At 36.0% G+C, this 16,287-nt stretch overlaps 1 protein-coding gene across 1 annotated transcript in view; it reads right to left on the bottom strand.

Moving 5' to 3' along the window:
• Positions 1 to 6,272: 6,272 nt before the first annotated feature.
• LOC149786573 (uncharacterized) overlaps positions 6,273 to 16,287 on the bottom strand; it is an 18,067-nt gene continuing 8,052 nt past the window's right edge. The window contains exon 4 of the mRNA XM_089978217.1: positions 6,273 to 7,119. Within this exon, the coding sequence (XP_089834343.1) occupies positions 6,981 to 7,119 (139 nt within the window). The 3' untranslated portion in view covers positions 6,273 to 6,980. The remainder of the gene's footprint in view (positions 7,120 to 16,287) is intronic.

Below are 16,287 nucleotides of genomic sequence, written 5' to 3'. Positions count from 1 at the left end.
GGAAACAGTCTCTAAATTGGTGAAGATAAAAAAGAGCATACTTGGGTTTGTCTGACCAGGATTGGTTGATAATAAAAGATGTATTGTAGTAAATTGAATATATTCAGAACATATTCTAGTTGTAACTCAAGAAAGAGACTTCAATTTGGAATATTCTTTGCTGAACATATCTCCTGACTCGGAATCTGTCATACATGATGCATCTATGCTTATAAATAGGTTTCATCATAAGCACTCAGAAAGTTAAAGTTATCGAATATTTAATATCAAGATCTTTGCATAGATTTGATATGTTAATTGCATTAAGTCCCACAGCAGAATAGGGAAGCTCGAGTTGTTTATAAGGATTTTAAATTTTACTTTTAATCCATTATTTAACATTGGACCGGGAGGATTTTATAAACCAATACGTGAGATTGAGTTATTTCGTCAGAGTTCTTCAAACTATGTTGATATGATTGTTTAACACCTTCACATAGACTCGCAAGAGAAATGCACGAAAGAGGAGTTGAATCTCATACTTATCACGTCTCTCAGTGTCTCGAGTAAGAACAATGGCTTAGCTGCGAAGGGTTAATATAGACTTTACAGAAATTGCTGGTAATAGCGATACTGTTATTGACAATGAATTAGTAAGAAAAGAAATAGTAAGTTCTAAATAATGTGAAACACATAAACGTGACTTTAATCTCAATGTTGAATTTATCATGAGGATGACACAACAGCAACATAATTATTGTCGAAGCTGTAACACAGTAAAGTTGTGGCAGTATTCCAATAATAATACATGACAATTTACCGTAGACAGAAGTAATATTAATTTTGGTCACACACGCGAAAATATGATGCTGACCTGTCTTGAATGTAATCGATGTCGAGGTGCTAGTATACAAAAGTGAACGCGGTGGTAATTGTGTGACTTCAGAAATGACTTATTGTTCGCGTAAAAACCACGTTGAGGAATAGTTTAATCTAATCTGTAGATTGCAGGTCTACCCGTGGATCTTAGCACGCTGAAAAATGAATGTGTTGTAATAATCCAAATGTAATCGGTGGTTCTTTCTTTACCAATTTCAAGTTCACCAGGTTCCGATAAATACCTCATAGTCACATTACTTAGTACTGGTTGTATTGAAAAATCATATCGTGGTATTGATATATGTTATTTGGTGATTGGATTGGTAGGCTTCATAGAAATCGCACATGTAATTTCATTATTCAATGCAGCAATCACACTTGGCAGTCTTGCAACCCATTCACGAGATTAATTGTGTTTTTTAATTACTCCCTTCGCATACTGATATCCAAATAACCGCTCAGCAAGTGTTCGGTGAAATCGTTCACCAATTGCCTGATCGCGATTAATTGCGGTATGTTCTCGTCTGATTTTCACGTTGTTTTTTCATCAGAGATGATACTGCACTAAGACATTCCTTGCCAGGATCAACACGTAGCAACTGTGGCAATCGCAGAAGTCCTCGTTGATAAATTCGTTCAAACTCAGATACAACTTCCAATAATTTTTTTAGTTGATAGTGGTTTTGCTTATTTATTCCTACTTGCAACGCTAACGACAGTCAATGTGCATTTGTATGTACGTGATTAACGTCTACCAATTTTAATGGTATATTCTGGTAAAAATAAAATATATGTTTGATGAACTTCAATTTCAGCATATTGAATCTATCTAGGTGGTGGTAGCAAATTTGTAATATTGCCTGTCGTGTAACATTTGTTGCATCAGAAAGTTGACTAAAAGCAGTTCTACCCCTCCAATATCCTCTTGGACTATAATAAATCGACTCCATTATGATAATAATAATCAGTTGATTAATTATAGCACATAATACTAGTTTACCTTTCATCGCATATTTTACTAAGAAGCTAGCAAGTTTTTCTATTACAGACTTAATTTTTTATAGAATTTAACACGTCAATCAACTTCACATCTGCAAAATGTCTATTGGATACTCTCCAGGTCTTGATTGATTACGCTCGTCAATGCGGATATCAATTTGAGTTTTAGGACAACAATAATTATATCCAGGAAGATGTTTTTCTCCTGGATACTTAGCCCATGGAGATCTTGGTAATTTTCCTAACGAATCAGCAATATCACCAGCAGACACTTTGTGCACTGACTGTGACAGTCACATAAATTTATATCTTTTTGTACCACATTTTACACATTTACCTGCAAGTGCACGCTTTTTAATTTTAGTTATTATTACCGTTAATCTCTGTCATATATTATATTTGTACAACACGGATGTCATTGATTTTTCAGCAGCACGAAAACAAGACCCAGTAAAACATTTCAGCATTGCCGAATTCCATAAGAATGATAATAATAGGTCCATCCGGAACTGGTAAAACACAATATCTGCTTAATTTGATAATGATATGGATCAAGTGGGATACGTTATATTTTGTGGCACCGTCTATGGATGATCAGAGATTCTACGATCTGCTTAAAAAATGTAATGAAAATGCAAAGTTGTTTGACGAGGATGGTAATGATATTAATAATTTTCTCAATGATGACGCGCCATATGTAGATGACCTCGATAGATTTATTAATAATCTCGTAGTATACCATGATGTAATGCTGGACAACCAATCAATTCCATTATCGGATATTTCCTCGAGGTAGGCTAAAAACACAGACGTGATTTATGTTACCAGTGATGTACACAAATACCTAAAGTAATTAGAGATAACTGTAATAGTTTAATTGTGTTCAATGAAGTTGATACACATACTCTGCTAAACATTCACTAAATCTGGTTTTCAGGGGATGTGGACATGATTAAGTCCAAAAGTGTCTTTTCAAAAGAACAAGGTACCTCACACGGAGTTATAACAATAAATGTGCATGATCGTCGGTCGCGATATCGCATAGGTCTTGATTAAATCTTTGGTTAAGAAAGACATTAGTTTGTCATTATTTTTAGATTTCTCATTAGAATCTTTATAAGTCGACTAGCTCTGTCTAACTCTTATTAGAATCATTTTTGACTCGTGGTATTTTTTCATTCATTCTTTTGCTTCATCTATAACCTTTTCAAATACATTCCTTGATTCCGAATGAGTGTCCGAAAGATTAAAAAAGCAACGAGCATAACAATTTGAAAAACAAGAACGACAAAGACAAAGTAACAATATGAGCTAAGCAAATTAGATACACTCCCGGATTTTTCTTGTAAGCTTGGGTTTGACGTTATTACGCTTGTATTTTTACCTTTACTTCGTAATAAGTTTTTTCTTCATAAATGGACTTTCACGCAAGTGGTCTGTTCGCCATCCCTGTTGCTCAAAATTTTGTTTTGTTTAAGATTCATGCCAATTTTTTATAAAGTCAGAGCGATATTAAGAATGCTTCCGATTCATGTAAGTTATTTGTATGCAATAAAAGGGTGACTCAGACTATTGATCCTGCAGATCATAACGTTACAACATCTTCATTTGCTGGTGACGACTGTGCGACAACGATTTATCTGACCCAAGAGTGAGCATGCATTTCAATTAGCACACTGCTTGGCACGCTACACGAGTAGTCTTATATAAAGGGGTGTCTTAACCGAACCCTATTTTTATACTTGGACGACAACACCTTTATTACTCTATCATTCTCCACCATCCCAAACCCCCCACACCCCGCCAGGGTTTATAAAAACATATCTGAAAACAAATTTGTTGACGCAACAAAATCGATCTCATTATCGATTACGATATGGGGCCGTCATGGAAAATCATCGCGTCATCACACATAATAGCGTTTGCCCAGAAACAATCCCCTTACATAACACTGCTGTGGTTTCGCATGAAATCGGTAATGATTTCTTTTTGATATTCACACAAAAGGTTTACACAGTAACTTGTCGAGATATTTTTAACGTCTCAGCTTCTGCTATTATATAACTTTCATCAGCATGCTAGAACAGGTACAAGTTCATTGTGCCACTGATAGGATAACCAGGTTACAGCGTCTTAATAACATTTCCATTTGAGACTATTTTCTTATCTACATAACATCATTTTAGCTCATCAACTGTGATCTTAGTAAATTGATCCTGGGATATCGATTTGTAAAGATTATCAACAACACCAGAACGCTAGTTTGAGACCAAAGTTATTTTATGAAAATATTCTCAATCATCTTCACAAACAAGACACAACTTTATCTTGTTTCTATTTTTATAATATGTAAAATAGTTCTCATCGTTGAGCATAAACGTCATATGTTTAAATCGGAAGAGAATTATTTTCATCTTTAACTTAGTGTCCGCTACTGCAATATCTTTCATATTTCATATTTCACATAAAATGTACAGAGTATCGTTTCTCGTGTTTCAATACTCTGTTCTTTATCATATCAACGAGCAAACCATCGTTGAATCTCATTTCTTATATCAGATCCAACGTAATGGACGTTTCCCTGTTAGATAAGCTTGAAACCGATTAAGTATCTTGTTGTAGGTAGCTATTGATATTTGACACGAAGTATTTTTATTCTCTTATTTGTGCTCGATTCTTTCGTTTATTGCTGATAATACTATACCTGTTCCTGATGCTATCAACATTAGTGGATTTGCTCTTTCAACCGCTAATGTTATTCTAGCTGTTGTTAGTATAACTGGAATGTAGTTTAGCGCACCTATTAATTCGCTGGAATATTTTCTGGCGAGTATGACCGAGTAATACATTTTAAGTTTTTCAATGACAATCATTTTATTATTTCATCAGCTCATGCCTTTCGTTCGCTGAGATACTAGATAATATGTGATTGAACTTAATTATGTTCCTTTTCGTCATTTTGAGCCTGGTTCAGTAATTATATTGATCAAAAGTAAAGGTTTTGTCAGCAGCCGAAGCTTTATCCAGTTGAGGATGAAATTTGCTATTAACAGGATCAGCAATAAAATTTGATATGCGTTATATACGTTAGATGATGTATTTCCATAACTGACATCATCATAAAAATATTATGAATCAGATTAAGAGCAGGATCAAAATTCTTTGGTATATCACTGATATCATTCACGCTATCCTGATAAAGATCTTTTGTGTAATTAATATAACCTAATACAAAACGTAAATCTCCTATGCTAAAATTATTAAGTACCAGATATTGTGCAAGTATTTCATATGCTGTTGCAAAAGATAGACGTCCACGTTTATCTTTCTGGTCAGATAATAATCGAATATATCATAATCAGCAGGCTTGATAATATTACTAATACTTGTTATATCACTAAGTGTTTGATAGAAAAGATCTAGATCGGCATCGCTGCAAGACTCAATATCAGATTTTGCTATTAATGCATCGTTTATCTGACCAGAAGAATGATTTTATATTCGTTGTTTGTAAAAGTATCTACCAGTATAAGGTACGCCGTCGCAAGTAGATTGGCATCATCATGATAATATGCGACATCAGAAAACGTTTGTATTAGGATCGTCCATACCTAACTCACGCAATCTACGACGCTTAGCAAAATCGGCTCTTATTCTGCGAATTTTTGTAAGACTATTGTATTGTTTCCGCTAGTTTATCAAGTTCATCGTGCACTTTCTGTATTCGTTCCTGTCCTGGTTTATTACCACCATGAGATTTTGTTTTTATAAGATATGTTACATCCACCTATTATATTTTCCTACAGAACGGCCAATAATGCATCGAAAAGAAAATGTCGTTTTTCCTCGTTTATGGCATACAGGCGTGCTTGCTAATTGAACTTGATATATCTACAGTATCTGAGAGCGAGTAGGACGTTTTGGTGTTTAAGCGAATATATGATACCTTCATGCAGGTGTCATACTCCAAGGAAACTTGTTCAGGTTAAGATCAAGTCTGAACATGCAAAAAAGAAGAAATACCATAATGCAAAGATAAAGAGTGAGGTCTTCATTTTTGGCGACAAAATGTTATTACACAGTTCAAAACAAGAAACACAGAATGGATAAATTAAGGTCTAAAAGAACTGGACTTTTGACAATGAACGCGATAAGAAACAAAGGAACATTCGCGTTGCAAGGTATAAGATCAGAATACATAGAAATAGGTTGAATGTAAACAAACAGAAGGAAATATATGGAGACCAGAACATATCCTCTGAGAAAGAAGACGTATTAGACGAAAGCATTTCAGAAAATATAGTGCCGATTAAGAAAACAAAGCTGACAAAAAACCTTAAAATATGACTGAACACGACCATGTAAGTGATAAAGAGAGGGGGAGGAGAGACAATATGAAGTATTTAGCATTTTATCATCAAACGCAGTTATTTTTACTAAGTTTATTAAGTATGTTCACAAATAGCAAATACATTTCTGTTACCGTAGATATTGTTATGTTCGTTAGTCTGCTTGCATTTGCAAAGAATTTTATCATCTATAATACCTGGCAATGATTCTATGCTGCGACCAATGTAATTAATGTATGTATTTACCCAAGAAACTGTGCAGAAAGGTATTCATCCTAATCGTCTTTTATTTATCATCTGATAGTATCAACATTTTTAGAAAGACAAGATGTTCGTAAAAATGGAATCCGAAGCCAACGATTCAAAATTAAACTGCAGTTGATGAATGCTGTAGCAACAAGTTTACCACATATTATATATATAGTTACGTTAGCTTGTAAAGATAATAAAACTTAATATATCAAAAGTAGTGCAGAGCATACAATGATTTAAGCTATGAAATCCATGACAGCTCTTCAATTTATTTATGCTTTCATCTAAAGATTGTTGTAATATTGTCCATATTAGGTAACATTATCAACAATTAAAGGGAAAGTCTACCATGCTGTGACGTAATAATTTTCAATGTTCTGTGAGAAAAACTAGTGGCATACTTATTTTATAGAATATGTAGAAATTGTGATATGTCTCGCTTTTATTATCTGAGGAAGATTAAATGGGATTCAAAGTTCTGAAACTCAGTTTTACAGTCGATGAGTCAGAATTCCTTGGTAACTACTCCTGGGTCCTGAATGAAATGTTGAAACCCCTTCCGCCGGTCACAGAGTATACACCAAATCCTATATCAACACATGATTCGTTGCAAGTAATCTCAAGTCCAGGCAGAGTTGTTTCGTTGGCCAATGTTGTTACTCTGCAAAATAATGATAATAATGCATGTCAATACACCAATCATCTACAATACCTCTCTTTGCTCCTGGGACCCTGCAACTTCTAAACAATAATTTGTGTACACTCGACTTCTATAATGATTACTACAAAGAATCTGTTATTTGAGATAACCATATGAAGTAAAAATTAATTTGGTCGGCTTTTGATATTGTTGTCACTGTCTTTGTTTCAATTATTTTCAATCTATATTTATAGGATAGGATTTGATAATTTTGGTAACGCTTAGGTGACGCCAATCATAATGACGATGCCGACTGATGCTGCATTCTCGTATCTGACCAGAAAGATAGTGACTCATTCCCCCACCCTCACTTCTCCGCGTTTGCATGGGTGGGTGGAGTGGTGAGAGTGCATTTCTCAATTCCTTCAACAAAACGTCAGTTTCTCAGTTTCTCAAAATACCAAATTCGACATAATCATGTAACCATCAATAGCTGTTAGCTCATACCTGGTGCATGTCATTGCCTTTATGTAATGCAGTGTTGGTTGATGAGTGGAAACTATTCTCCAATACTGGACGTAAGTATTGGACGTTTATAGCAATTTTTGAGGTACAATAACTTTTAGACACAAATATTTTGATTTTGATCAAATTTATTGGTTGACATTTTCTCTTTCGTGAAACAATTCGTCATATAAATTTCATAAAAGTTGATACGTTAACAATGTTTATAAGCATTGGATCGTAAACGGGAACAGGACTTAATTAATTTTGAGGAAGAACATATATAAAAAACCAGCTGAGAAAAGAATCGACTTTGATCATAGAATAATATGAATTCAAATTAACAGCGATACAAACAATCCATTGAAAACCATTTATAGTAACTTAGAACATGGGTTAGAAAGTAAGGTTAGAAAGTTCTCAAAATACTCCATTCTTCATGATACCTAAACGCAGCAGAAAAAATAAATTTCAAATCGAATCAAATCGATTCAACTTTGGTGATTTTTATAATCACGTCCGACAAGCGGAGAAAACCAGAACGTATGACAGAGCAAAAGAAAGGAGCAATAAGTTTACAAAATAAACTGCCTATGGAGAACAAATAAACCGATAATCTGGGAGACATTTATTTAATAGAAATAACATAGAAAATGATGGAGTGAAATGAATATCAAATCTTAAGCTAAGCAACATTAACTTAGTCCAACACGTAGCACTGTCTATTCTCGTGTAGACATCAACAAATCCGTCTGATGCTGCAACGTCTTCCATGGACGTCAAAACTATGACCTCCACATAGACGATGTAGGCATAGAAAGAATATAAGTCAGAGATATAAGAAAAAATAAACAATATGTTGAGAATAATAATTACTGTAAAGAAGCAACGATTGTGAAACTAGAGTGATGTTAAAATACAAAGAGCAGTAATTAATTAGAAACTTGTACTCTTTAATGAATTGGGGGGATTTGAAACTCTAGTTCATCAATCAACATAGGACACTACTGACGAAAACTCCTTTGAAATAGGAAAGGTTGCAGTTAAAGTAATGATTTGTTACTTCCTTTACTTCAAGTAGGAGACAAGTAACACTTTATTTTAAATCGTACTTCTCTTTCATGCAAACGTTTAAAATGTGGGGACGTCACATATGTATGCTGCAGAATCGCTGTGGAAAGTAGAGACAAACTTTTAATTCTCTGAATAAACACAAGTCTCAATTTTGAAGCCGACGACAGTTTTAAATTTTAATGATATAGAGGAAAATTCGCAGTTAAATAGAAAAATGGGCTTTCAATTATAACGAAGTTGTTCTGATTTTGAACCTGTGAAAGCAAGTCAAATAATCACTCTTGAATATGTTGCAACTATATGAACTAATCACTTAACTCGTCTTTCACACGAAACAGAGAAAAGCAAACTTTGCCATTATTAAACACAGCTTTTAATATATAACGTAAGCAACGTGAACAACTTAAAACAGAGATTATATCCGCAAGATTTGTAACATTTATTAGCCTAGAGAAAGTCAAATCATGTCAAAAGTAGTTATGTTGAATTCAACAAATAACTGTCAATGACTGTCAATGATCAATGTCATGAATTGCTGGGGAAATGACATTATGCCATTTTGGTACTTCGTGCCTTTTGTTTCCTGGTATACATCACAGCCTCCATTCCCCATGATTTTAAAACTTTTTGGCAATCAAGCCACATATGAGCATATGTGCTAGCATTACAATAGACACAGATTATTATCGATAACCACGACAATAATTCCGATTGGTGCACCTATGATTGTCTCGTGGTTGCCATTCCAGTCACACCAAGGCCAACAGTTGTTGCAGCGGCAAGAGCACAAATAAAACATGAAACCAAACACGCTAGTTTGTATTTTATAATCAACGCGCTTTTATTGGTGATTTCATTTTGCAGCTGTTGCTCCTCTTCGATTATTTTTACGTCGGTAACTTTTGGGATCCATTATCGTTCTTCTATTAATAATACAATCGAGTAGTACAATTGCAGGAATGGTCGGAAATGATCATGCCCAGGCGTAATAAGCGTCGGCACTTCTATCCGATTACACGTTCTGAATATTACAGCTGTCATACAATTATAGACAGCCTCTGTCTGAAGAAAATTTTAATCTTTAACTACTATTCGTTCTAGAACCATTTTCATTCCATATACCGATTAAAACTGCGCCTAGTGTATTAAATGATCTTCCTCTTCGTCGCCCATTAACGGTTAAACGGATATGCGAGTCCTTGCTGAATAACATTCCAGATCTTTTTTGTTTCAATTGAGTCAATCTTGGTGAAACACAGTCATTGTTAAACGTAACCAGGGTGAGTTCAGCAGCAAGTCACCCTAGAGTTTGTAGTGGCAAATCAGGGTGTCACAACTGTTGCTTTTTATGTGACCTTTAATGAGGGTCTGGTAACACCGTGTTGAAGGAGATGTTCCTCGACACATGTAACAAAATCGCGATCGATGTTAAGATCCTTCGTTAGGTCATTCAACATTCTGCAACCTCAAAGGAAATCATGACGTATGTGTAATGATAAATCTAAGCTGTAACAACAATGCTAAAAACGGTTAAGCGCCCCTACTTGGAAAGATGTTGAGTCCCTCGAACTGAATTTCATCACCACTGAAAAAAGACACTGACTTTGTAAATATTAACAATGTTTAATATAATAACTATTTTAATAATATCGTCGTTAGTACTAATCTTTACTGATTGCTCACCCCAACCTACCCCCATAACAGTATTTATCATTATATTTAATGTACCACACTTGCCACTAAACTAAAATGGATAATACAACCATACTCGAGCACCGTTAAAAAGTGATATTTAAGAATATCAAAGCGATTCCGGACAGAACTGAACACAAGTAGCCCATTTGATATGTCTGCAATTTTGATATCTCCTTTACTGTTTAATTTAATTGAAAAACACCCAAAGACTTTAATACACGTCATGCAGATACCACATTAGCAATTTGTTTATCCACTTATTGTTTTCTTGCAACATTAGTTTCATCTTTGATAGAAGTTATTGATACACCATACTCTCTGATTTCCCCATGTATATTTGAACTCAGTCAGGTTCTTTGCGACAACGCATTTCAACTTAACAATATTGTGAATGTTTACTAGATTTATCTTCAAAAATCACAAGCTCACCTGCTTAAAATACCCAACAAAACGACTAGCAAACTCAGTCAAATCCGCCTTCCTGGCAAACCTACTCAGGTCCACTTAACCAACGAGCCGTCGGGTTATATAACAGAGTACATGTTTATATACAGTTTGTATAATATTAAGCGTACTTAAGGTGAAATCGTGAAGTATTTGAGGTGTTGGTTGTAAGTAAACTTTGGTTCCCACCAGCGCATGCAACACTTTAGCAAGAACATAACCGTATATTTGTCCATCCAATATAAAATACTGAATAAAATAGTGGTAAACGAGTCTGTCGTTCAAGTTTATCGTTCTTCGTTAAATAATCGAAAACTTCAACTACTTGTGCAAGTCCATACAAGTCAAAATACAAACGATGATGAGGTGTCACCACATAAAACATACAACCAGAGCCTATTCTTGTTGTCAAAGCCAGGTTGAAATTGCCGGTTTCACGTGTGCGCGACACTATGTATGTTCATTACGCCTAAAGACGACACGAAAACACTTGTCTGATTTTGCCTTCGTGCGAAATTTAAGATTAGTCATTTTCTGCATGCTATACCGGGTATTCAAAGACATCTTCATGATGGTATTCAACGACCTGTTCCTCGTAAATGAGGGCATTTTCCTTTTCTTATTCGTGTGCAACCTTCATCCTCCATTTTTAGAGCCGTGCCGGATCAACAGCCCATAACACCGCTTCATTTGCAACTACTAGAGCCGCTGAAAGGAATGGAATATTTTATTTTACGTATTTTGTATTAGCATTACCCGTGATTCGGAATTTTAATATCACTTTGGTGATATTGTGTTTGGCTGCTTAAAGCTGAGCAATGTGTGTTTGGGCAATTCCAGCCAATTCTGTTGCAGAATGTTTCAATATGACCATGCAATTGTTTTTTTTTTATTGCGTTTGTTATTTTTCGCAGCTGATTTTTACCAAGTCTGATCTTTACTTCATGAGAGGGACAACTCCAGTGTTCTATCGGTTAGATCGTCCGCCTCAGATACGGGAGGTCGTAGGTTTGAACCCTGTACCAAAGACTTACAATGATGGTGCTCTGATATGATTCGCTTGGCGCTCGGCATTATGAGGTTCCTGCTATGATTGATCGACCTGGTGTCAGGATAAGCGACTGGCTGGGATATGATGCTACATGGCTGCGGAAGGATGCCCCAGTACTGGACATCGCTATCAACTGCCAAACTGCAGATATAGTAACGATATGACCCGAACATTCTTAAAGCTACATCAACAATCCAAATCACACACATCTCGCGATATGTGTTATTGCTTAACTTTGTAACACTTTCAATGCATGTGTATGTTGCCCACAGGCGCATCAAGGAACCTCATTAGACCATCAGCAACATACCTGTGACTTGCATACGAACATTCTAATGAAGCTCCACGAAGTTGTTCTTAACGTTCAGCAGATTCTTTCTTAAAAGTGACGTTAGGGGCTACAATTACAGCTTGTAGATCTGAATCAGTGTTGCAAGCATGAGTTTGATATCGACTAATTGTATACGATTCAGATTCATCATTATCAAATGTATCTTTGATAAGCATCATACTTGAGCCATCTGTGCTCGCATAATCATCGCTGTATCTAGCCAGACCAACATTTGTTGTGGAAATATCAACGTTGTAAAGAATTGATTCGGTTTCCTTTTCATCGATGGGATAACTTGCACTTTGAATAATGCCATAATTCCGTTGTTACCAAAGCCAAATTTGGTGTTGGTAGGATAACCGGTATCAACAGCATCATTCTTTACACTTTTTCCTCTCGAGAATGCTTCATATGGAAGAGAGAACTTATACTTGTCCTGCACTTATAATTATTTTTTCAATTGATTGGGTTCACCGGCCGGGAATGAATAATATTGAAAATCTCATTTGCATCGCTCCAACAAGACAGGCTCGCCCAATTTTTCCATCCAAATCTGCAAAATCGTGAAATGAAATACTGGACACAGCATATACTACAATTTCAAGTGCTCGCTCTAAAACAAAATTGAAAAATTCCCAACAGTTATAAGATTATATAGATATCCACTTGACCTCAGGTCGCAATTAGCATTTTCTAAAATAGAGAACAAGTACCTAATGGAACGATAACCTTCCAGAACCATCCTGATGTTTACAAAATACAAAACAGAACCGGAGAAAAAACCTGGACTATATATAATTCACTTAGGAAATTCCTAAACCTAGACTTAAATAAACATATTTACTTCTTCTATTAATAATGTTCCTGATATTAAGCCCATACACCGAGAGAATATTTTAGCTAATGTGAACCGGATATTACCGAGAATCAGTTATGCTAACGGAGATTAGTTTGGGCTCATATTAGAAACAATACAATCTTTAACGGTTAACACGGACATTCTTCACTGATTGAAGTAATATCATACGCACCTGTCGAACGTTCAACCATATTTAAGATATTCCACGATCTTTTCAAACCACAAATGCTCTATTCGCGTCAAGAACACCAAACGGCTATAGGCCAACTGTTACAAACTCACAGCGACGCTAATGTAGTCTCAGGTTTGAGTCATGCGTGATGTACCAGCAGCAATAGGTGCAAAATGGGTACACTGAAGTCTGATCTCGTTGATGAGATTATGATCATCGAACTAACCCTGCGCAAATCGCCTCAGAATTCAATATCGGTGTCGTAGTACTATACAATAATGATACCTTCAAAACGTTCAATGAGCACGAATCTTTGATTCAGCCATCACCTCTGGCGAGTTTGTAATAACCTTACCAGTTGCTCTTGTGGCTTCTTTTATAGTCTTGGTGCGTTTAGCTTTTTTACAAATTTTACCCGGTTCTTCTTTTTTTACCTTTGAATTGCCACTTGTTCCACTGATACGAATTAATTCCTGGTGTTTACGAGTACCTTTTCCGCGCCGCTCTTCACACTGTCGTACATCTTATGTAATTGTATTGTTTCTTAAATTATTTTTAGCGTTCACGTTTGTGTCTGAACCCGCGCGATATTTTCCATCGCGACCGCAGGTTACAGTCTTAACAATGGTGAGGAAAACCATAAGGGTCCTGAGTGATCCAAGCCAACATTTCAAAATTTACACTACGAGTGGAGAGCGGCACAACATGTCCAATAAACATTTGCAAGGCAGTGCGCATCAATACCATGAAATAACTTATCGTTACATATTACAAGTGAATCCTAGTAAAGAATTTCTCAGATGTGTTGCTGCGCTGTTATCAGAAGACCATGTGCAAGTTCGTGCAGGTCATATTAATATATATTCTTTTCAGGCCATTGATGAACGATTTAATCGCACACTTGCAGAATGGTTATTCGGTCATCAGGAATTATTAGGGAAGTTTCATAGTGCAGCAATCTCGGACAAAAAGTGATGGTACACAACAGGTTAAATCCGCCAACACCCCATCCATTAATCAAATCGACTTCCATTAGTCATCGAAGCATTAAACAATGAAACAACAAGCACGATTGGATTAAAGCCAGATAGTGAAGTCGAGAAAAAGGACTGTTGTATTCGTACTATAAATATTTCCATACACAGTAACTACTCGGACTGAAGTTTGTACGGCAATTGCTCAAAGAGAACCGATAAGTTACCGTTTGGAAGCTGGAAACTGTTCAGCCGTCCAACTATCGGAGGCTACGCCACCAAGCCGAGCATTTGTGCGAGAGTAATTGCAAGCCTTTTCATCGAACTGCCACCAATATTTGTCTCATTGCACTAGTGGGAGTCCTCAGTGCACAATCATGTTGACATGTCAGCCAAAATTTGTCGTCCATTATTTAGAATTTATTAACTACAGCAGCAAATGATGCAAACAGTCACAAAATGTTTTAAATGCGAGCGAGTTGAAGTGTTGAGTGAGTGTGACTTGGACTTTTAACTCATCTTTAACATTTTATCAGTGATATCGCTACGCTGGCTGCAGTGTGGCAGTTTATAGTGATGTCTAGCACTGGGACATCAATGCTGCAGACATGAAGCATGATGTCTAACCCAATCACATTATCCTGACACAAGGCAGACCAGTCCTAACAATAACCTGTTAATGTTGAGCGTCAAGAGAGGTAGCTGTTAGTACCATTTTTTAAGTCTTTGTTATGACTCAGCAGGGTACAGAACCCACGACCTCCCGCATCCGGACGCTCTAACCACTAGGCCACCAGAGCGGTTGGAAAGTCGGGTGGAGTAAAAAGCGAGATGCAAAGAGCCAGATATGTAAAGAGTGTGTAAAATCAGTGCCTGTACAATGATACTGCATACAAGAACAGGAACGAATATTAGAAATATATGAGCAAAATATTACATTCGAACATGAAAACAGAGTACACTCGGGCTCAGTGTACGTGGATAAGAGAAGCCAATTTTATTTACTTAGAATAAGTGTTCAACTATTTAACGTATATAAATGAACTTCAGCTTGAAAGAGAAAAACATCTAACAAGTACTGCATCGTACACTTTTCCTACAGGTGTGTTTAATGTACTTCTTGTCCGGGGAATTCAGCAAGTATTTAACGATAGAAACATTTATTATCCTGAAAATATATTTATCGCACAAAAACCAGTAAACATATTTGACAACTTCGCTTTACACTCTAAAGATCTTAAATCCATGAACAGATATATGGCGCAGTATAGAATGAAAGTTTGGAAAATCTGGTTGTGGTCCATCCTACTAGCTGCTTACAGAAAGGATTCTGGAGTGCTCAGAATTCGTATATATGCCGGATGAAAGAGTTTGTAATGAGTCTGACATTCTTCATCGTTAATATTTAGAGATACATAGAGGGGGTTGAGTGGGAATGCAAAATGAATATAAATATTACTGACGAAAATGATTCGAAGAGATGATTTCCATGTCTATTGTTTCCATAAAATAAATGTCCGGTCCACCATTGCTGAGTGGTCAGGAACATAACCTCGAACCATGGTGCAGCGTGCAAGGCAGGACATCATCAAGAAGAAAACGGGCACAGTGGCCCATCTTGAAACTGGCATATGACCAGGTAGAAACGTCCTCCGCGAGAAAATGATTAGAGGGGAAAAAGAATGGAAGTAGAGACAAAGATACTTTCATGAGCAGCAATAAAAACGGCAGACTCAACGGATGAAAAAACAATAAGATGTACGCCTGGAATGCATACTAGACACGAAGAACCGTTCCTTCTCCTTTTGAAAGAGTCGACCCTATATTGTAGTAAGTCCCATAGTGAGACATAGCCGTAATCCTAGGGGATGAATCCAGGTCCGCTCACCAAAACTAAACAACTTTTCCATATTTCTAATAAACAAAAATAAAAACTAATCAATTTGACCCGCATTTTGTCTTTTGTGTTTTCTGTTTGTTTTTGTATGCTTGTAGTTTTGTATTTCAAAACCAAAATCAAAAATTTGAAAATCGTCTTCCTTTATAAAATGAGTTTCTTGGTATAGTGTATGTTGTGGTTCGTAT

The sequence above is a fragment of the Sinohyriopsis cumingii genome, chromosome 12 (genome assembly GCF_028554795.1).
Source record: "Sinohyriopsis cumingii isolate HCF-2022 chromosome 12, ASM2855479v2, whole genome shotgun sequence".
Taxonomy (NCBI): Eukaryota; Metazoa; Mollusca; class Bivalvia; order Unionida; family Unionidae; genus Sinohyriopsis; species Sinohyriopsis cumingii.
Note: the sequence above shows the minus strand (reverse complement) of the source record. Positions and strands in the feature narration are given on the sequence as shown.